This window comes from Nipponia nippon, unplaced genomic scaffold (assembly GCF_047370975.1).
Source record: "Nipponia nippon isolate SJK-2023a ecotype South Korea unplaced genomic scaffold, ASM4737097v1 scaffold_9, whole genome shotgun sequence".
Lineage (NCBI taxonomy): Eukaryota > Metazoa > Chordata > Aves > Pelecaniformes > Threskiornithidae > Nipponia > Nipponia nippon.
Genome location: NW_028262413.1, coordinates 33,145,334 through 33,168,444, shown reverse-complemented (window position 1 = coordinate 33,168,444; position 23,111 = coordinate 33,145,334). Strand labels below are relative to the sequence as shown.

General features: G+C 37.9%; 1 protein-coding gene across 4 annotated transcripts in view; it reads left to right on the top strand.

The window, feature by feature from the left end:
- Positions 1–22,262, top strand: part of RNF111 (ring finger protein 111) — a 67,060-nt gene extending 44,798 nt beyond the window's left edge. For all 4 annotated transcript variants that reach the window (XM_087745411.1, XM_087745414.1, XM_087745412.1 and 1 more), the window contains 7 exons: positions 379–736; positions 3,456–3,581; positions 4,439–4,565; positions 17,087–17,179; positions 18,111–18,206; positions 19,149–19,276; positions 19,846–22,262. In XM_087745411.1, coding sequence (XP_087601537.1) covers positions 379–736; positions 3,456–3,581; positions 4,439–4,565; positions 17,087–17,179; positions 18,111–18,206; positions 19,149–19,276; positions 19,846–19,963 — 1,046 coding nt within the window. In that variant the 3' untranslated portion in view covers positions 19,964–22,262. The remainder of the gene's footprint in view (positions 1–378; positions 737–3,455; positions 3,582–4,438; positions 4,566–17,086; positions 17,180–18,110; positions 18,207–19,148; positions 19,277–19,845) is intronic.
- The last annotated feature ends 849 nt before the right edge of the window (positions 22,263–23,111 follow it).

Below are 23,111 nucleotides of genomic sequence, written 5' to 3'. Positions count from 1 at the left end.
GAATAGCGGACTTGTGGAGGGGAATTGAATTTTTAAAAAATTAAACAACAAACTTGAAGTAAAATTTCTCACCATATATACCTTTTTCAGCTTACATGACAGGTTTTTGGGTTTGGGTTTTTTGTTGTTTTTTTTTTTTTTTTTTTACACCAACATTGGCAAGTGGAATACTTTTGGCTGCAGAAAGTCTGAGTTTCTTGTAGGGTATATTGCTGGAATCACATTATTTAAAAATTGCATAAACATGTATTCCCATGTTGCCACTGTTTACACTAGTGTAATAGTATTGAAGCACCTCTGTGAAGATACTTTTTAAAATAAATTTAAGTCAAAGCCTGCTACTGACCAAATTAAAAGCACCTGATGTTTTCATTGCAGATGCTTCTTTGACCAGACCTCTTCACCATCAAGCTTCTGCATGTCCTCACTCCCATGGGAATCCTCCTCCACAGCCACAACCGCCACCTCAAGTAGATTATGTTATCCCTCATCCAGTGCATCCCTTCCATCCTTCAATCTCCTCTCATGCATCTTCTCATCCTGTTCCACCTCCACCTCCACCACCAACTCATCCTTTAGCCAATGCAGCTGCTCCAATACCACAGCATCTTCCTGCAACACACCAGCCTATATCCCATCACATCCCCGCAACAGCACCTCCAGCACAGAGGCTACATCCTCATGAAGTGATCCAGAGGATGGAGGTCCAGAGAAGAAGAATGATGCAACACCCAACGTATGTCACAAATGTACTCAGAACAATATCTAAACATATAATTCATTTCCCTCAGGTTTGTAAAATGTTGCATGTGAATCTCAAACTGTTAATTGCATGGTTAGGAACTGTTAGTATTAAACCATGGTAAGAAGTGTCTTTACATACCCTCACGGTTGTGTGAGCATTAAGACTGAACTTGTTCCATTACATCTTTCAACAGTGTCTCCAGGTAAGGCACGAAGGGGGCATGGAAGAGATGGGAAGCTTACGTTTCTCTTGTCCATTACTCATCCTCCAGATAACAGGCAGGAATTCCTTTTCAAGCTGGACAGCCCAGAAAGTACATCATAAGCTCCTTTCAAATGTGTCCTTGACTGTGTTTTGCCTTGTTGATGCTGTTAAGATTCTTTTTATCTAACTAATGCTTTAAAATAGAATGAGCAATTTATCATAAGAGACCGTTTACCACGTTCAATTCAGATTTAACCGTAGATACTTACCTAGCTTTACTATGCCTTTGTGTCTTTAAAAGAGAAGGGACTGCATAATATCTGTATGAGAATGTGACCAATGTTGAGATGTAGCTTTGGTGATACCGTTTCAGAGATGGTAGTGTTGTTACTAAACTAGCTTCGTGACACTAGTATCAACAGAAATCAGGTCAGTACTGGCTTGGTATTCAATCACAAAGTAACTGAAGTTATTTTAATTCTGGAGATAATGCTTTTAAGTATCCAAGAGAATGTAAAGAATGACCTCTCTAGTTGTTGCTTCTAACTTTGTTATACAAATTCTACTGGTAACTAACTTTAAAACTGATTTAGAAGTTAATACTTGAACAGAAGTTTGCTTTAACTGCAACTTTTGAGGCAGTTTCCAGGTAATTCATAAAAATATCTATAGGCAGTAACTGCTCACAAAGTGGCACAGGACAGACTTTCCTCCCTCCCCGCCCTGTCCCCCCAGAAAGTCAAATATAGCCCTTCTTTCTCAGTCATTAAAATTTTGATCTGTCTGAACCTACACCTGTTCTTTTGTTATCTTTGCTATGCAAATAGCATAATCTCTAAGCACCCTAACCTAAGCATACAGGCATACCACTTGTGTACACCCATGATTATGCAGTCATACCCCAAAATTAATTTTGAAACATTGAAGCCAGTGAATATGAGACAGCAAGATAGCATTTTAAGGAAAAATAATAGTGGTGGCTATCTTATCAGTTCTGGAAACTTTCTGGTAGTTTGGGATTGGAAATGTGAATATTGGCATTTGTTAGCCTAGTGAATTTTCTTCCTATGTATAGAAACTGCAGTTGATAATAGATTCTTCCTTGACATTCTCTTCTCTCTGAAGTCACCAATCTCAGGTCAGACAGTGTCAGTTTGCTCAGTGAGGTTTCTCCTCTATAGTTTCGTTTTGTAATCTTATGAAATTGTTCTGCCCTTGGTCTTTCTTTTCCCCTCTAATCCTCATACAAATTACATGCAAAATCAATAGTGTAGGTGTCTTGGCCCGACCTCATATAAATCAGATTATACTCTGACAACCAGTAACTTGTGTATATTTGCTCTGTTATTTAATACACAGACTGAGACTGCCAGCGGACTTGCAGTTCCTTCAATTCTGTGTCCCAGCATCTCAAAGTGTTCTTAAGATGTTGTTTCGTCCTTCATTTCTAGAAATCAAGATGCATTTTAGGAAAAACTAACCTACATGACGTTCAATTTTTATGGAACTATGAAAGTTGTTGTGTTACATTTTTTTAATTAAAATATGTTCTTCCAGATTTTTTCCCATAGTTATTTGATAAACTGAAGGGAGGTGAGACTAGGAGTAGGTTCTGCTGTTAGGCCTGTTCCCATGTTGGTCTGTACCATTGCAGAAAGCTGATACTTCTGATATAATTTATACAGGCTTGACAGATTTCTCTGGAGAAGTGTCAGTTTACAGTGATTAGAATAGTGTGCTGTTAAGTAACTTTTTACTTCTCTAGACATGTAAATTTACAAAATGTCTAGTCTACTTTGTCAGGTAGTTTAAGGTAGTACTGAATCTGAAGAAAGTGTACTGCTTTTGGCAAAATCCAAGTTTCTAGATTGAATTAAAAAAAAAATACTTTCTGCATTGAAAGCAATGGAAAGAAAAATTCCTTTCTGTAACTGGGAAGTGGTAAAGTAATAGGAGTCAGCCAGCAGGCTTTTTTGAAGATTTTTTTTTTTCCAAAACTGTAGTTGTTCCATACCAGCTGGCATGGAAAAAACTGTGTGCTTTTGTTACTTGAGCTATGACGCGAATATGTTTCAATGAAAATGTCCTCTGATTAGTGTGTGAAGTTTCCCCTAATTACTTTTGCTGGTATAGTTTTACTAGAAATAAACTGCAGCATAGCTATGAATGACTCTGAATCTCAACATGACTGTCATGTGGCCTTTGCTTTCCTACCTGCAGCTTGAGGTAGGATTACACACTTTGTCAGTCCTTCTGTAGTCACGTCTGCCAAGTGAAGGGCAGATCACAATAGCTGAAGCTGGCTTTGTCTTTGAATATGAAATCTGTATTATAATTACTTTCTAACTTATATCTAAAGTTGAAATTAAAATACTGTATGGGGAGGTTTATTTTTTTATTTTAAAGGCATTCCAGTAATTCAGTCTGCAATGTTTTAATTACGGATGTTGCTTTCTTGATACTAACAAGTATGTGAAATTAACTGTTGCTGTTTTATGTTGTTTAGACGTGCTCATGAACGGCCTCCTCCACATCCTCACAGAATGCATCCCAATTATGGTCATGGGCATCACATTCATGTGCCTCAGACAATGTCTTCCCATCCTCGACAAGCTCCAGAGAGATCTGCCTGGTTAGTAATCAGATACTATTTTAGTTCTTTGGGACTCAGGACAAAAGACCATAGTGTGCTGATCGCAGTGCTGATAATTCTGGCTGTGATTTTAAGAAGTGCTGCATGCACCTGTAGTTTAAAATTTGTAGATGCTGGCTTTGAAATATTGCTTTGAGTACTCAATATCTTACATACATTTCTAGGGGGTTTTATCCATTGCTTTTAAAATGGAATTGAGCGTTAGTGACTCTAGGTAGTTATTTCACGAATTGATTTTAAAATAGGCAAATAAAACATTGCTGAAGACTATTCTTCTATTTATGTTCTTTGTAAAACAGAGGTTTGTATTTGAGTTACAAACTAATTTATTCTCTCCTCTTTGTCTGAAATTATTTAAAATTGCATCAGACCCACTCATGAAGGTTACATTTAAGTTCTGCAATATATTTGTTATTAAAAAAAAAGACACTTTTGATCATTAGGGAAGAGGTGCATGTGTGACAGCTGCTGTTCCCACAGTGTGAGCTACAGAGAAGACTCCACACTGATAATATTCCTGGGCACAATAAATGTGGAGTTGTCTCTACTGATTTTTCGTATCACATATCACTGGGGCTGGGGGGAGTGAGCAAGCGGCTGTGTGGTGCTTAGTTGCTGGCTGGGGTTAAACCATGACAATACTAAATCTTCACAGCTGATTTAAAAACAACTTTTAATTATGGTAGGATTAAGGTGATTGTTTAGCAAAGTTTAAAAAAAATTCTTATGTAAAACCATTATGGTAGCTGTGCTGTGTTATATGCTTTCCAAAGTGGAATTGTATCTAGCAGTCAAGATGTACCTTTACAGTAATGCCACTTTCATTCACGTGACAGGGAACTGGGAATTGAAGCTGGCGTGACTGCAGCTACTTACCCTCCAGGGCCCTTGCATCCTCACTTGGCCCACTACCATGCACCTCCTCGACTTCATCACTTGCAAATAGGGGCTCTTCCTCTAATGGTAAGGAGATAGCTTATGAAAAATGATGATCATTGGTCATTGTAATTATTTTGTTTGTCAAGAAAATTATTTTAAGGTTTACTGCATTTAATTGGACATGTAACATTGCTGCAAAAGTTAGTGGTTCAGCTGAAGAAGAAAATACTCCAGTGTTTCTGTGTGTTGCTCCCAGATAGGGAGCTAGAACAGACTCATGTCTAATAAGCGAAAACAGTTTAGGACACTAACATTTCTAACTTCAGCTCTTGTAAAATGAAACGTATTTGAATTAAATTGTCACTTGCATTGCAATGCATTGACCCTCTGCATCTGATTTTTAAAGTTCAGATACTTTGTAATGAGTTTTGGATTGTTAAAGGTACCAACTTTCCACCCAGTGCATGAGGATTAGCACTGGTGCTTTATTTTTAAGGTGTGTATACAGCACAGCTAGAAGTCCATCTAGAGATTTGGTTGTTATCCAAATAATATTTGGTGTTCATCAACCTAATTCTGTGTGGTAAAGTATATAATTTTGTAGCATGAAGTGTTACAAGCAACAGGAAGTGTGAGGGTAAACTAGTCCCTTGTTACATGTAACTTTTTGTAATCTACAGTAGAAAACCAAGGAAAATCAGCCTAACTCTGACTTTTACAGACTATTATTTTTGAAAGAATGTTTGTAGGTTTATTTAGAGTAGTCTTAATTTTGTTTAATGAAGATACACAGACACACAAATCTAGTTTAACGGAGTATGTTTAGTGTTTCTTTGTGGTATTCTCTGTGGCTAACCCATATTATTTAACCCTCTTAAAGCTAGATAATCTAATCAAAATTGTGGGCTCATCTGTAAACAAATGCTAAAATTGTAATTAAAAATCAACCTGCAAGTCTTGTCCATCCAAAGTTCCTCTGTTAGTAGCCAGAATTGACATCTAGGGATTGAACTGTAAATTTACAACCAATACTGTAAGAGCTGTCTCTTCATAGTCTGGTCTTGCATTGCTTATCCCTTGCTATTTAACTAACAAACATGATGATGATCCTCAAGTACTTCCCTGATGTATCAGGGTTGGTAATTCATTGATGCACAGCTTGCATACTTACCACAGACTTCCTAGAGCAGTCTGTAGAATTTGGTATTTTAGTGTAGCCAACAAGATTCTTGCTGCATAACCTTATCTCCTGTGCGTCATCTATTCAATTAAGATTTTCTGCATTCTTCAGTTAGGTGTCTGTTTTTTCAAGCAGATGAAAAATGGCATGCACCTCTCACATTTATTTCATATGTTGTACTGTAACAGATAACATCAGTTGCTTTAGATTCTCAAAGAGAAAGGGCCCTCCTAATAGTTCAGGGAACTGCAATTGCATTAGGACGCAGCAAGTTAAACATATGCCTATTTTATCTCATTCTATCAGGGCTAAAAAGTCAATTATGGGATTTATTTCCACTATTGCTGTGAAGTTTCTAGAAACTTCAGAGTTCAACTGATCCTTATGTTACAGTGTGATGAGAAACTTTTAACTGTATTTTAGCTTTCATTGGGGTATTCCTACAGCTAAAATGTTACACAAGCAAGTAGTTGGGACCCCACTGTTTATCTTCTTTTTAGCAGTAGAATGGAAATAGCTGTGATAATCTTCAGAAGTATTTCCTGAATGTGTGATAAAATACTTTAGGGACTCTTGCCCTTCTGCTCACTAACTGCTGTTACTAATTGATAAAAGTGTCAGATGAAATACGGTTCTTTAACTACAGAAGCTTGTGCATGTGTTTGTGTAGGGATATCTAATCCCCATAACAGTAATTCATGAAACTCTGGATGAAATGGAATTGAAGTTGTTTGTATTTTGAGTTTTTGTACACACTGTAGTGACAGCATGTTTTACAGTGTATAGACTGCTGTAAGCAGTACTTCCTCACACGTTTGGGATCTGTTTTGAACCTTGCTGTGATCAGATCGAGTGTTAGGACTTCAAAGTTGTGTTCTGAGTCTCTGACTAATTTGAAGTGTATTCAGATTACACGCACTAGAAGAACATAAAGGCAGGTTAGAGTGCTGCTAGAGCTTATGTATACAATGAGTTCAAAACATTACAAATGCCTTTTGATGATTGTACCCCTTCTATGGCAATAATGAAAGCCAAAGTTTTCTTCATTTCCATGTATGTGAGAGTACAGCAAATCTGTCAGCAAAATTGACTTTGAATATAGAGCAAGTAGTCAGTGAAGTTTTTCATCTAACAAACTTAACTGGATATTAAACAGAAGTGCCATTTTAGTTTTTATTAAAGAGCAACAGATTAATTGCAGCTGTCAGCTGGGTTTTTTCATTGTAACTTCAGGAATAGGGCAGGGGAGGAGGGGCTGAACTGTGGTTAGAGTCCCTCTGCTAAGTGGCTAATGTTATGAGGAGTGCTTTCTTCTTTCAGTAAGTGCAGAGGGTACTAAATAGCAATTTACATGACTCGTTAGTTGTATTCTTGATGCAGATGTCATCAAATGTTGGTGACATTCTTTATTGGGGGGGGGGTCTTCTAAAGTAACTCATGCAGTAGCTCAACTAAAAAATTCATTTGCGTTGAATCCACTTTCTGAAATAGCATGCTGCCCAGTGTGCATTTTTTCTATCTGTTCTGGAGTACTAAAACCTCTTCAGACTGCTGCCAGACCATAAAGAGCATAATGGATTATTTGGGCTTTAATGATACTAGTACTCTGATATATCAATTTCAGATTTTAACTGGATGCAGATAACCTGATCTTCATCTAGTCAGTGCTGGAATGTAGACTGCAGTTTTAATCCTCAGGAAGACAAAATGATAAAAATATGTTGGGGGAGATAATTAGTGTTCAACAGCTTTGATAGTTCACATGGGGGCGGGGGGGGGGGCACACAAAATGTCCTTTTCTATATTAGCTTAGTTGAAGAAACTTTCACCTGTTTAAATGTTGCTTCAGGAGGAATCCTAGATTAAAAGCAGGTAAAAAGAGCTTCCTTCGTATCTATGTAGACAAGGATTAGGCTACTTCCCTCCTTGATTTAACACAATTACGCGTTAAGTATGACCCTGGCTTAGAGTAGTTTGTGTTCCCATTGTTATTGCTTTAAATGCCATATATGCGCTGAGAAAAGATCTTCTGTCAAAGTGATTATTATGAAGGGTTCCATTCTGGACGAATATCCATTCTGTGAACTTGAACAACATTTTTAGGAAGAATCAACTGAAGATCAATGCATGGCATAACTAATGAAACATCAGACAAGAACAACACAGGAGACAGAGGCTTTAGCTGTTCTCTGATGCTGGTGCTTGTTGTTAGATGCCACTTGGCACTGTTGAGGAAAGGCTTTTTGACTCTGAGTTCCCAGCACCAGTTATCACACCTGGGTAGACAGGATGGGAATTTCTGTAATTTAATAAGCTGAGATGGATGTTAAAAGGAATGTGACTTTTTCATAATGAGCTATATACCAGCCGTAATTCTGACTAGCCAAACCATATTTATGGCTGTAACGCATATCCAAGCAGAATTCCTTTTCTTCTTTTGCTTCAGGAAAGAAAAGGCATCCTAGTGTGTAGTGAAATCTGGAAGGGGAAAAAATCCAAAAAGAAATCTCCAGAAAATGTTTCTAAATTTGGCCTGAGGATACCCTGAAGTGGCCCCCTTCTCTATACTGCTGGCTCTTCTGTGTCTCATGTTTTCCAGATGTTATCCATTTACCTGAATGACCAGAATGCTATGTGTAGCTGTAAAATAGGTTACTTTTTGTAATTGCACAGATGAGAATGTTTCTAACATTTTTCAGGCTTCAAAAAATAAGAAAGGGTTAGAAAAATGGAGAATAATGTGTTATTTGCTATAAAGTTTCAAAAGTCTGCAGACATTCATTCAGAAATTGTAATTTGGTTCAGCTTTGAAACCGGAACTTGCTCTGAATATGAGTTTGTTACTAGGACACTTAAAAATCAGTGCTTTATATTTTAAATCTGCTCTGTTAAAGAAAGGATTATGTTATGAATTGGATTTATTTCTTTTTGTCATTTAAAGGGGGGTGGGGTGGAAGGTTAAAACTAGAAGGTCTTGTTTCTCCCCCTTTCCATCTTCTCTTCATACTCAAAGAAGAAAAACAAAATCTCTTCAGCTCTAAACTGATAACTAAATTTTAAATGGAATATAGACCTGAAGTGAGCAGTGTTCCCTTTGTGCCTTTTAACTTTTACTTTTGTTTAGGTGAATAACTAGAACTGGTCTGGGATTTTGACTATTTGAAACTTAAGCAACAAACCACTGCCACTGATAGAGTATTCTCTTCAGCTTGTTGTTTTTAAAACATGCAAAGCTGTCATAGATACAATTTTGAGATGATATTATGCGGAGTAGTCGGATTTGGTGGTGGGTGGTTTTATGGGGTTTTTTGGTTATTGTTGTTGGGTTTTTTTAGTTTCTGTTTTATAAAATATATCTTAAATAATGGAGGCTATCTACATGCCTCTCAAATTGTTTCAGCTACCTGTTAATCAAAGAAGTTCCTGGGATATGCTGTTCCAGTCTCTTGACTTCAGCTTCTTCTGCCTTTTTCAATAGTGTGTGTGGGTGGGTGGAATTATCTGGACTTTACAGTTTGCTAGCTATGGTGTAATAAATCTCTGTGGGGTTGATGCAAGCCTTGAGAAGGCTCCTTAATTTATCTGTGAACCTAGACTGCAGCTTGCCAGTCAGTGTGAGATCTCTGGATCATAATTTTAAAAAAAAAAAAAAAAAAAAGAAAAGGTTACTTATGATAACTTAACCTCTCTCAGGTGCTATATATCCAGCTTTCATATGCTGTCCCCCCTTTTTTTTCTGTTTCAGAGGCTTACTGTTTTGTTCCTTCAACTGTTGAATGACTCAGAGTGTTTGAGGCCATTTTTACACTTAGTTGTAAAAATTGGGAGGGATTTGGAGGTATAAGCCAGTAGGTCCCAGTACATTATGGTAGATGTGTGCTGGTCAGAATAATATCACTCTGAGTGTAGTTATACAGGTATCGCAGCTCTAAGAGATGCAACTGGTCCATACAAAAAAAGCTAACAAACTTCCTGAAAAATATCTGAACACTTAGCTTAAGGCTGTAACACTGTAGCTATAGTAGTTCAAGGTGAATGTTAGGTTTGAAATAGCCTTGATTAGCTGCATCAAATTTAACTGCATTTTTCAAATAAGAAAATGGACTTTTGTAATGTTGCTGCTACTTTTTTCTTAATATAAACATGAATTACTGTTCTTCAGTTTTTTTGTAGAATATAGGCTATTGAAGAGCGCTCATTTTATGTTCCCTCAGAGACAGATACAGTTAGGTTTTATCTATGCAGCACGCATTACTTGTTCCTTCACAGTGTCTCTCTATGAAAACTGCAACTTTTCCTTGTTTGAATTTGCCTTATTAAGATATTAATTGATCAGCTTTACTTCTTTTTTTAGTATTGATGAAGACCTAGGCAGTTAACTAGATAAGCTTATTGTTGGGATTTGTTTTGATGTGTATGAAGATCATACTTAATGTGGACCATTGTATGAAAGACTGGGATGGACAGGTGGTACCATACAATGGAAGAATCTCTTCACTGACTGTGACAACTGAAAGGCAGAAAGATCCTGGAAAGATGGAAGGTATTTAAAGGAAGGTAGCAAGGAAGAAAATCTTTCCTTCGAACTGTTTCAGAGTGTATGTGTTGTAAATGGTTCAGACTTAGCCTTGAATTTTTTAGTTGCTGCAAATTTTTGTGGTAGTGGGAAGTGTCAATAGAAAGTGCAAAACCAGAAACAGATGATACTTGTTCTAGAGGAAACAAACAGGTCTTAACAAACTTGTACTGGAATTTGCAAGTCCAGAGTGTATTGCTTTAAAGTGTGTATTATAATTTGGCTATATCCAAAAGAATATATACAAGCACTTAGTGCAGACTGGCATTACCTTTATCTCTTTACTTTCTTCTTTAGCTTTAAGCTTTTCCTTTTTTCTTATGTTCAATATGAAAACTTACTGAAAACACACTTCCATTTGTGTGTGAAGCTCTTTCAAGAGAGCTGAAATCTTTTCTTTGCATTTGAAGGTTGATGGTAACAGTCAAAGGGATTTTAGTTACACTGTTCTTAGGTGCGCATTTGTCCTGGTTTTGGCTATGATAATTTTCTTCCTAGTAGCTGGTATAGTACTGTGTTTTGGATTTAGGATGAGAATAATGTTGATAACATGCTGATGTTTTAGTTGTTGCTAAGCAGTGCTTACACTAAATCAAGGACTTTTCAGCTTCTCATGCTCTACCAACTGAGAAGGCTGGAGATGCACAAGAAGCTGGGAGAGGGCACAGCCACGACAGCTGACCCAAACTGGCCAACAGGATATTCCATATGACATCATGCTCAGTATACAAACTAGGGGAAAGTTGTCCGGGGGGCCACTGCCTGGGGACTGGCTGGGCATTGGTCAGTGGGTGGTGAGCAATTGCATTGTGCATCACTTGCTTTGTATCTTCTTTTATTATTGTTGTTATTCTTATTACTATTCTATTTTATTTCAATTATTAAACTGTTCTTATCTCAAGCCATGAGTTTTCTCACTTCTACTCTTCTGAAGTGAGTGAGTGGCTGTGTGGTGCTCAGTTGCCGGTTGGGGTTAAACCACAACAGTCCTTTTTGGTGCCCAGCATGGGGCTCGACAGGTTGAGATAACAACAAATCTGACCAGAGTGTGTTAGAACAAATTTGTTATAAACATTCGTTATATTAGTTTGATAGTCGCTGGTCACAATATTGATTAATTTGCTCTCAAAGTTGTCGTGCTTGTTCTCGGAGTTGTTAAGTACTAACACCTTACTTGCAGTATATGCTCCCTGTTGTGCTGTTTGTCACCACTGGGAGCTGGGTCAAGGTTATCATTTTGCTGTATTTTGTAACACTGGTTTATGATATGATAAAAAGGCTGGTTGTGAGACTAATCTGGTATTTGTACTCAGCATTGTCATCTCCATACTTCAGGAGCAATCTCTCCGAAGCTATTAATAATTACACTTTGTACCTTTTCTCCTCAGAGAGCCAATTTACAGAGGAGACACCTTCCTACACCTTCCCCTTCTCCTCCAGACTAGTTACAATAGCTCTTGAGAATTTTTAATATCCTTGGGATGTTCAAACCAGCATGTTCTTGTTGCTCCTACTCCTGAATGTGTTTCAGGTCTTGTTTAAAGTTAAACAACTATTTAAGAATATCACCCAGAGATCTACCCTGAGGCTGGATAGTAATGAGTGGCAGGGTGTGTGGGATAGTATGGGCAAGTACCTAGGACAGTGGGCACCTCCAGTGTTCTGGAACTTCACTCCTTGAACAAGTGCAGAATCCTGAAAAACTAGTAAAGTGTTTGGAAAAAGTATGCTGTCACCCTGGCAACTCCAGAGAGACACAAATCACTGCATTGTGCTGGGGCCTGGCCCATGCCTACTGAGCCCTGTTCTACACTATCCAGTACCCTCAAGGGCAAGAGAGGGTCTCTGGATCTGATGACAAAACAACAGGCACTGCGGCTACTCCAGCCCCTGCGACGGGCACTGCAGCTGAATAAGAGAACCAACCCATGGCAGTATCAGTCACCCCTATAAACAAGAAGTAGTCCTGGAAGTGAAAGTCAACTTGTTTAGTAAGGGATGATGAAAAAGCAGGGCAGCATGAGAAGAGAAAGAACTCGTAAATGAGACAGTAACCACCCAATCCCTGTCCCTGAGTGAGCTGTGAGATATGCAAAAATATTTCAGCTGTGGTCCAGGTGAGCACATTGTCACCTGGCTGCTCCGATGCTGGGATAATGGGGCCAGTAGCCTGGAATTAGAGGCTAGGGAAGCCAAGCAGCTGGGAAGGGGGAGTTGACAAAGCAATTAGAAAAGGGGCATAAGCCTTCAGCCTCTGGAGGTGACTGAAAGTCCTGAAAGGTATCCCTTCAAAGAAGATGTTATATATAACCCAGGCAAGTGGACCACCATGGAGAGAGGTATCCAGTACTTGAGGGAATTAGCCATGCTGGAGGTGATTTATAGTGACCTGGATAATGAGCAGTTATCCAAAGATTCGGATGAAGTTCAGTGCACACGACCCATGTGGTGGAAGTTTGCATGGAGCATACCATCGTCGTACGCCAACTCATTGGCAGTAATGACCTGGAAAGACGTAGAGGAACCAATGGTGGATGAATTGGCTGGCCAGCTTCAGCAATACAAAGAAAATCTCTCTTCCTCCCTCTTCTCAGCTGTGTAGAAACTGTCCTGGGAGGTCCAGCAGCTCAAAGAAGATATGTCCTACGCCCCACCTGTACAGACCAGTATCTCAGCTATTAGAAGTCAGCATTCTTCTGCTCAAGAGAGAGGATATAGAGGGTACACACCACGGGTCACCTTGTGGTTTTACCTGCGTGACCATGGAGAGGACATGAAGAAGTGGGATGGAAAATCTACCTCGACCCTAGAGGCACGAGTACATGAGTTGCAAGGAAAAACAACCACAAATGGGTTCTTTCAGGAAAATTGGTGCTCCAGTTTCCAGTGAGCGGTTCCCCAGACAGAGTAGAAGGGCTCATCTCACATCTGATCTTAATGAAGGGACTTCTGACTCGTATTTACAACAATTGAGTAATTAGTATTATGACCAGGACTAGAGGGGCCCTGCCTCCAGCCACGTGGAGGAAAGGGACAACTGGGTTTACTGGACTGTGCGGATTTGACGGTTTGGCACATCAGACCCACAGGAGTATAAGGCTCTCGTGGATACCAGTGCCCAGTGTACCCTAATGCCATCAAGCTATAAAGGGGCAGAACCCATCTGTATTTCTGGAGTGACAGGGGGATCCCAGCAGCTAACTGTATTGGAAGCCAAAGTGAGTCTAACTGGGAACGAGTGGCAAAAGCACCCTGTTGTGACTGGCCCAGAGGCTCTGTGCATCCTTGGCATAGACTACCTCAGGAGAGGGTATTTCACAGACCCAAAAGGATACCGGTTGGCTTTTGATATAGCTGCCTTGGAGACAGAGGAAATTAAACAGCTGTCCACCTTGCCTGGTCTCTTGGAGGACCCTTCTGTTGTGGGCTTGCTGAGGGTCAAAGGACAACAGGTGCCGATCACCACCACAGCGGTGCACCGGTGGCAATATCGCACCAACCGAGACTCCCCGATTCCCATCTGTAAGCTGATTCGTCGATTGGAGAGCCAAGGAGTGATCAGCAAGACTTGCTCACCCTTTAATAGTCCCACATGGCCAGTGCAAAAGTCTAACGGAGAATGGAGACTAATAGTAGACTATCGTGCTGCCCGGGTAGAGAACCTGGTTGTAAAAGTACGTCACGTAGACGCTCATGTACCCAAGAGTCGGGCCACTGAAGAACATCAAAACAACCAGCAGGTGGATCAGGCTGCTAAGACTGAAGTGGCTTAGGTGGATCTGGACGGGCAACGTAAGGGTGAATTATTTATAGCTTGGTGGGCCCATGAAACCTCAGGCCATCAAGGGAGAGATGCAACATATAGATGGGCTCATGATTGAGGGGTGGACTTGACCGTGGATACTATTGCACAGATTATCCATGAATGTGAAACGTGCGCTGCAGTCAAACAGGCCAAGCGGTTCAAGCCTCTCTGGTACGAAGGACAATGGTTGAAATATAAATATGGGGAGGCCTGGCAGATTGATTATATCACACTCCCACAAACCCGCCAAGGCAAGCCGGCTGGGGTTAAACCACGACAGCATTATTGATAGTTCTCTCTTGCCCATCTTTCCTCCAGCTTGTAGTCACACATGTAGTTAGTTAAAATCTTGCTGTGTTAGCAGACTGCTTATTCTGCAGGTGTAAAACAGCTATTTTTTTCTTATAGAGATGGTTTTTCACAACACTCTTTTACTTGGCCAGAAATGTAAGCTGCACTCTCACAATATTTTATAAAAGAGCCTGTACATAATGTACGTTCAGATAATTTTGCAGAGGTGTTATGCCATTCCCCATCAGGATAATACGAAGGCCCATTAATTAGCATGAAAATGTATTATCCCACCCAATATTTCTGTTGTCTAAGTTGAGTAGTTTGTTGTGGTATGTACTCTGAGAAATTCTTGGTTGGTTTTGTAGTGTTAAAATTAAATTTAGTAGGCTCCTTAAATAGATAGGCTCCAGTAGCAGAATTTGTTCCAAACGGGAGACCTGTCTGGGTGCATGTCACTGCAGTTGGTAAATGTTGGCCTTTGAGGCAATTAGAACTATAATTATTGCATTATGGCAATACAATGTGACTTTACAGCTCCTGTAATGATGCAGTATCTGTGCTATCAGGTGCATTGTTTTCCAACAGACTGTTTTCAAATCCTGCTGAATCAAAAACACAAGCAGTGAAAGTCACTCCTGAGACTTGGCTTAGGTTTTGCCAGGAGTTTCCTTTCCTCTGAGTGGAGGCAATCAATTCACAATGTAATGAACAGGCAATGGAAACTTCCAAAGGATGCCAAACAGGTCTACGCCTACTAAAAACCTGGGACGAATATGTTCATAGTGTAGATGAGTGACCTAGTTCTTTAAATGTGTTTTCTGTAATTGGAAGACAAAGTAGAATTACACACTTACAAGGAGAATGGATCATAAATCACCAATTATCCGAGACAGATTCCTTACAACGTAGTTTTTACAAATTATCATATTTTTAATACGCTTTCCCAAATTCCTTTGTTACAGCTGCAGTTTATATTGTCAAACAGTAAGAGCTGTGACACCAACAGATGTTACTTACATGAAATGTTTAGGTATGCAGATGAATATACATATCTTGTGATATAAAATTCTATATTTGCAATCATATTGAATTCATGTATTAGTATATAATCTCTGTAAATACACTCTGCATATTGCATAACAGCTTGGATCTTTAAATTGATACACTGAGTTTGCAGCAGTCATTCTGTCTTGCTTGTTTCCCATCTCCAGCTCTAATTAGTACCACACCAACAGGTATTTAGGCTGCTTGTGAGAGAGGGAACCCCTGTATTAGGGTTCTGGAAATATTCTGAAAGTTAAATTTCCAGTTTCTATTAGTCTGGTTTGTAAAAATCTAATACTAATATTGTGGCTGTATTTATGGCTTATATTGGTACTATGTGGTCATCATTTAACAAGCACCATGTAAATTGCTTTAAAATAATCAGATTCTGTTTTTCTTTTCTGAAAAAAATTGTTTAGGGCAGAGAAATCTTTTCTATCACTGTCAACTTTTAGTTACCAGACTGGATTTGAAAAATACAGAAAGGTAGCTTATTGGTATGTTATATGAGTAACTTACTCTAGGCCTATGCTTTCTCACAGTACATTAATTCAGTTTTACACCTTTATATATGTTAAGCTTAGAAGTGTCTGCTGGAAAAAAGAAAAGCCACACGTGAATACCTGAGTTCATGAATAATATCTGGGATGTCTGACTTGACAGCCTCATGAGATGAATTTTGAGCTGTTATATACAGCAGCAGAGACATTACCAGCTGATAGCACAGAAAGGAGGATAGTACTTCTCAAGTACTTAACATTATTTCCAGATGAACTGCTGCTTACAGTCCACATATCAGTGCACTCTACATGATTAAGTAAACTGAACCTGCTGATCATTTGGGGTTTTTTTCACATGTTCATTAAAATTTGCTGCTGGTATGTTTCTGACATAAAGTCAATACCATTATTCACTCACCTGGGGGGGGGAGTAAAAATGGAATGCAGAAGCACTGCTGTGAAGGTGGTCCTTAGTATATTAATTACTTTTCTGCTTTCCTGTGTGAAAAGCGCTGGTGCTTGAAGTGCTGCCCGCAGGGTGTATTGCTGGACACCGGTATCTTGTTCACTGCTTGTATCTCTTAATATGCAAGGAAGTCAGTGGATGCTTGAGTATAGAGTGTATGTAGAGTTGCCTGTGACTTTAGATGTGAGTTTTGAGTGTTATTTTTCTTATCTGCCTCTGAATTTGAAGTATGTCTGAAGATGTTCAGTTCTTTTGGGGAAGATAAGGATGTCGGCTGTTTTTTTGCAGACTGAGTATTAGCCTTGTTTTTTCTGCTGTACCAAAAATTTACATTTAAGAATCTTTAGTGAGTTCTTTTTGTAACTTCATGTGTAGCTTTTAGGTGTTTTGTTTACAAAAATAGGTAGATATTTATGGCGGTTTATAAAAAGTAGGTTGGAGATTTTAAGACTTTGGAAGTGAGACCAAGCAATACATAATGCAGATGTGGAGAGATTATGATAGAGGATCTAGTCTCATTTCTGTTTTGCTTCTGGTTATGTTTAGAGAGCTCAGGGTGGTGTTGTGTTATGTAGAGCGGTGGTGTGTTATGTCATCAGTTGGAATTGTATGCTCAAGCTGAGGAGTATAAATAATAAGTGATTCAATAAAAGCAAAAGGATCTTAAATTTTACAAAGTGAACAGTAAAATACTGAAACTGTTCTGAATAGGTTTAACTTAACGTCTGCTGTTTGAATAGGTACCAGACATGGCGGGCTACCCTCACATCCGTTACATTTCATCGGGATTGGATGGAACATCATTCAGAGGCCCTTTCAGGGGCAATTTTGAGGTTTGTAATAGAATAAAACTAGATATATGTCAAAATGTGTCATGAGGGAATATGGGGAGGGTATATGGTAGAGCTAGTTCTATAGATGTAAAAATCATAAAGAAAATACCCTTTATTTATAGAATGACCTCACTATCGTGAACTGGGATAAAAGCGTATTGAAAAGTCAGTCAATAAAAGGTGCCCTGGACAATGTAGGCCTAGGTGGTTATTAACTGACAGTACATCTTGCTCTGCCCACCACCCCAGTTAGTAGGATGTAGTATTCACATGATATGTTGGTAAAAGGTAGTGGTGTCTCTGAATAACTGTGCCAGGATCCTCCTCGTGAGGGTGAAACTTGGCAACTTCAACAGTGCTGTCCTGTTTGTTATGTAGTGCAGGAATTGAAACTGAGGGAAGAAAGAAAAAAAAAAAAAAAAGGAGAAAATAAAAGGTATCAGATGCAGAGAGTTAATGACCTAGTCCACCGTAAACATCTTCAGTGTGACATCTCATGGTTCCAATAAACTCATTGCTGGAGAAAAATAAATCATTGTATCTCAACTTAAGCAACTTTTTTTTTCTTCTAAGCCTTAATGACTGTTAGAAAGCAAATATTTACCTAGTGCATTTTAATTGCATTTTCCTCATTAGACACACAAGTATGTGTGAACGTACTGATAACCATTCCTAGCTGACAAACAATTTCTAATTTTTTTAGTAGTAGTGTTTCCCTGTAACTGAAAATACCAGGCAGTGTTGTGTGGGTTTTTCTACAGAAACCCATCACTTTTCCCACAAAAACATATTCTTTTTTGCTTTGCCTGTATTTGAATAAGTTGGGAATTGAGAGTTTGTCATTCTGCAAATGGGTTAGAATAAAATTAATATTTACTCAAGGTAGTTGAAATAACAGCCCTTACACTGTTTATTCCTTGATAATTTTTAGGAGCTGATTCACTTGGAGGAGCGATTAGGCAATGTTAATCGTGGAGCAACACAGGGAACTATAGAAAGATGCACATATCCACATAAATACAAAAAGGTGAGGATTTCTCAAATTGTGGCCTGTCTGTAATATTTCTTTGAAAATGTAATAATGCTTACGTTTAGCTTAAATCTGCAGAAATGTCAGCTTCAAAGAGTGCATGTTTTCTGTATCTTGCAATTTCAAGGATTGTAAGCAAAGCTTACAATTGCTTTTACAATTACAATTACAATTTGCTTACAATTGTAAGCAAAGCTTACAATGCCGCTTCTTTCACAAAGAAAATTAAAAATTTGGTCTCTAGATAAAAAGCTACTGTAATGTGATAAACAGAAGTGGTTTGATATGATTTAATAACTTGTCCAGCAGTTATGAATAGCCTTGTGAGCAATGAAATAACTATTGGTAATAGCTGAATTGTCAACAGACTTCAGTGATAACTCAGCAAATAAAGTAAGATTTTATTTTTGCAGTAAATTGTTCATGATGCTTACCTGGTTGGTATGTATCATTTTAACCTTTACTCTGATCACATTGGGAAGACTGGGACACAAGGAAGTTTTGAATCTGCTACAGAATTTTGGCAACTTAAGTTGTCTCTCAGTTGGAGTTTATTATACCATAATGTAGAATCCTATCCACATTTACATAGTTTCCTTTCACACTTGATAGTGACTTAAGATACTAGGTTTGAAAGGATTTTTTTTTTTTGCCTCTTCATGAATGAAATGAAGATATTTAAACATAGGCAACAAGTAAAGGACTGGTTGCAACAATATGAAATTAATATATTCACAGTCCAGTAGACTTTCGTAATTAACAATAGTTAAGTAAATCTGAAATGTCCTGTGATTTTGCTCCAAATGCTAGTTCTTGATTCATTTTCATTCAGCTATATTTGAATAAATATTATGAAATGTTTTCAAAGTAGTATGTTTTGAATATGTATTAAAAACAGATTTTACTCAGTTTGTCAATAATGTCATCTCTACTAATAAGGTAACAACTGATTGGTTCTCACAGAGGAAACTGCACTGCAAACAAGATGGGGAGGAAGGAACAGAAGAAGACACAGAGGAAAAGTGTACTATCTGTTTGTCTATATTGGAGGAAGGTGAAGATGTCAGGTAAATAGTACCACTAAATATCAGAATATAATGTTAATGTTCTGGCTTTGAGACAATACTTGAATGTGGTACACTACTCTTTGCAATACTCCCTAAGTTAACAGTTACAATTAAAGACTATCTGTCATTGAACCAATAAGTTAAACAAGTTGCAATTGAAAACGTGCATTGTTCAGTCTATATTGTCTTTGGGTAGAATGTAGGTTATTTTCTTATGGTCTTCCATAAGTTGACTGTCTTATGACATGAGCCCAAGCTGATGCCCTGAATTAATCAGGACTGTCAATTTTAGTTTTTCTGGAGTAATGCTACTTAAGCTATAACGGGTTTAAATCGGTATAATACAGCAGAAGCTAGCTGATGCTTGACTTAATTGCCCATATCCATTTCTTCTTGGAACTAGACAAACTGCAGGTTCAACTGGAAAGGCTAGTGAAACTTTTTGAAAAACATACACATGCAAAAAGAATAGACACCTCAATAGCAAAACTCACATTACCGTTTTTCCAGAGGGTATGTTCATGTGGAAATGCTTCATTAACACTAATGTTTTTCTGTTCTGATAACAGGCGCCTTCCATGTATGCACCTTTTCCACCAAGTATGTGTAGATCAGTGGTTGATTACGAACAAGAAGTGCCCCATTTGCAGAGTGGACATTGAGGCTCAGCTGCCTAGTGAAAGTTGACATCGCTTTCCAGAACTCTTGTCCTCCCTCTCGCTCCCTCTCATCCTTCCTGGTACTGCAGTCAACCAAAGATGGCATGACTTACCTGCGCAGATTTGGAAGCATTGAACCTAGAGTGCTGGCTCTGCTATATGGTACAACTAATGCTAGACCTACAGTTTATGTAGAAGACAGTTGAGTTTCAGTGTATTTATAAATTTTTTAGGTTTTACATTTTTTTCTCTTAATTCATTACTGTATTTTTGCATGGTTCCTTGTATTGCATTTGTTTGCACATATTATGGGCTTTGTGATCCCAAACTTGCAGGCAAGATTAGCTGCTTTAGTAAGTAGAATTGTGTGGTCTCTTTTTTTGGTTTGTTTTACATAGTATCGAGCTTTGAAAGTATGATTTCACTTATTACTAACCTCGGATTCCTTAATTTAATCAATCATATATTTTAGTTTAAATGTATAAAGATCATCTAGAAAAGGATAATATTATGTATTGAGACATTCCTTAATTAGGAAAAAATGGCTGCTGTATATTTACAATATCAGTTCTGAGTCAAATAACATCCTTAATACTGGGAACAGAATATGAACTATATTCAGTTTGACTGATACATATAGCATACTCATCACCAGAGTTTTTGTCTGATCAGATTTTTGTGTTCGTTTTTAAAATTTCAGCACAATGCAGATATATTTGAATGTCAATATTAAACATTTAGACTGCTGTTCAGATTGTATTTATCATTTTCTTATGTCTAGAAATTTGAATCCCTAACTTAAATATTTGCTGCTGTGAAACAGCTCTAGTGAACACTAAATGTTGATTTCAGTTAGCTGGATTGTAGATACTTGCAGATTGAAAGACTTATTAGGGAAATGGAAAGAGAGCTTAGAATCTGTTTGGTCTTCTGCTAACTTAAGTTGAAGTATCTGCGCACATTGAGGGGGTTTTGGTTTGGGGGGGGTGTTTGGTTGTTTTTGGTTTTGTTTTTTTGTTGTTTTTTGGTTGTTTTTTTTAATATAAAACCATTCAATAAGGACTTAGAGCTGCAGGGTTTTTGGGTTTTTTGGTGGTTTTGGTTCTTTTTTTTTTTGGCAGATATACATGCATTCATAGAACTTTTAAGGATTCCAGGCTTGTCTTGGGATTTTTATTAGTTTTAAAGTTAATAAAGTTAGCTAAATCTACTTGTCTCTTGTTTTGTTTTTCATTAGTGAGTTGAAAGCCTGTAAATTTCTGTAGAAACTGAGACACAAATTATGTGGCTACCTAGTTTTTGCCTTGATCATAGATTCCCTCTTTATAAATTACCAACAGTCCATCACTGATTGAAATATTTTCTATAGTTAAGATTTGCTGCATAATATAGTATATAGAACTAAGTTATAACGTACTAACATTTCGCCTTTGGAGGAGGTTTTAATCCACATCGGGATTCAAGTTGCTCATCAGCATTCTTTCACATATAATATAGTTTATTTAAATGTGCTCAACATTGCAAAATGCAAATGTGCAAAAACATTGAGACAGTATTACTGTCACTTTGGAAAAGATGTTCCTTGGGGATCATATATGAACATGTCAATAAGCTTGCATTAAGCCACCTGCTTTGTAAGTGGATTGAATAATAAATACCTTCGGTTTCTCTTGTCTTTGTCTTTCATAATCAGATTAAGTGTAAAATGGTTTACAGTAAACCTAGAAGATGAACTGTTATGTTTACACTAAAAAAGTGATCCATCTATAAATATTACCTTATCTAATTTGATGCCTGTTTTTGTCTGGTTAAAGCTGCTTCCCTTTTATATATATTTTTTTTTTTTTAAATCTGTTAGGAGTAGCATTCGCCAGTGCAGTGTCTATTGCTGGCAACAAACTTAACACCTCTGGCACTGAGGCTTTAAGTGGAGAGAAATTTTATTCCAGCATGTGTGATAAATGGACGTTTCCAAGCTTAATTGCATTGCTAAAACTAAACTTAAAACCACTTTGTGCTTGTACGATGGGGGATATGGGAGAGAGGCAACGCATGATTTGACTGCTTCAATACTTGACATGGTTTTATGCTAAACCTTCTTGAACATGATGGCTGTAGGAAACTGAAAGTGAGTATGAAGTTGAAGCTGCATTGGTAAAAACGAATAAAAGTAACTGGAAGTACTGAACAGACACTTTCTGTTTTTCAGTGGGGAGGGAAGGAGGGAAGTTAGTTGACCACTGATGCTTGAAGTCTGATGATACTCACTTTTAAAAGTTTCCAAGAAGGTACTTAAGAGACATGGGACAAAAAAAAAAAAGGGGGCCTCTGAAATAGAGACCCTGGGTATGTGATAGAATCTATTTTGGCTTCCTTACAGGACAAAGAAGCACAGGTTTGGGGGATTTTTTTTTTTTTTGGAGATCTTTTATGCGCCTAATTTGGGTGCTTGGTACTAGAGGTATTTTAGTGGTCCATGAATTGACTTGTTTTATAACTGCTACTGATATTGTCTTGCTTTTAAATGTACGCATAACATTGTAATGTGATGTTGAACACTTAGGTATTTGCCAGGAATCACAATGTTCTGATCTTACATGCTATTGCAGGGGCTAATAAAGCTGCAGCCTACATCTATTCCAGAAAGTTGTGACTTATTTAAGGGAAGGAAAGAGAATAGGCTTTTGATTTTGAAAATCTCCACCACTTACTGTGCTTTATATGCTTAGATGCATTGCCTTAAGTTTTCTGCAGCATCTTTGACTTTGAAGATAAGGTTCTCAACAGTATGCATCAAATTACTTTTCATATAAAATTCCATTGTCAAAAGAAATCCTTTTGTATGCAATAAATAAAATGTTAGACTGGTATCATTCAAACTCTGTTTCTTATGCAAGTGTTTGTTTTTTTTTTCCTTTTGCCTTGTTTTGCCTTTGTAAGTCTTGATCTGTAAAAATTCTTTTGCATACATGTATTACAGGTACTGCCTAAGAAAAAATTATCTCAGTGAAGGACTCAACATTTAGCCACACTTAAATGTGTTGATAAACAGAACCATCTGAATTTAGGAATTCAGGAAAACTGCCCCAGGAAGGATATCAGAATATTAACTTGTGCATATGTGAGTAAACACGTGCTGGTTTTGGGAGACTGCAGAATAGTTGTAATTAAGACTT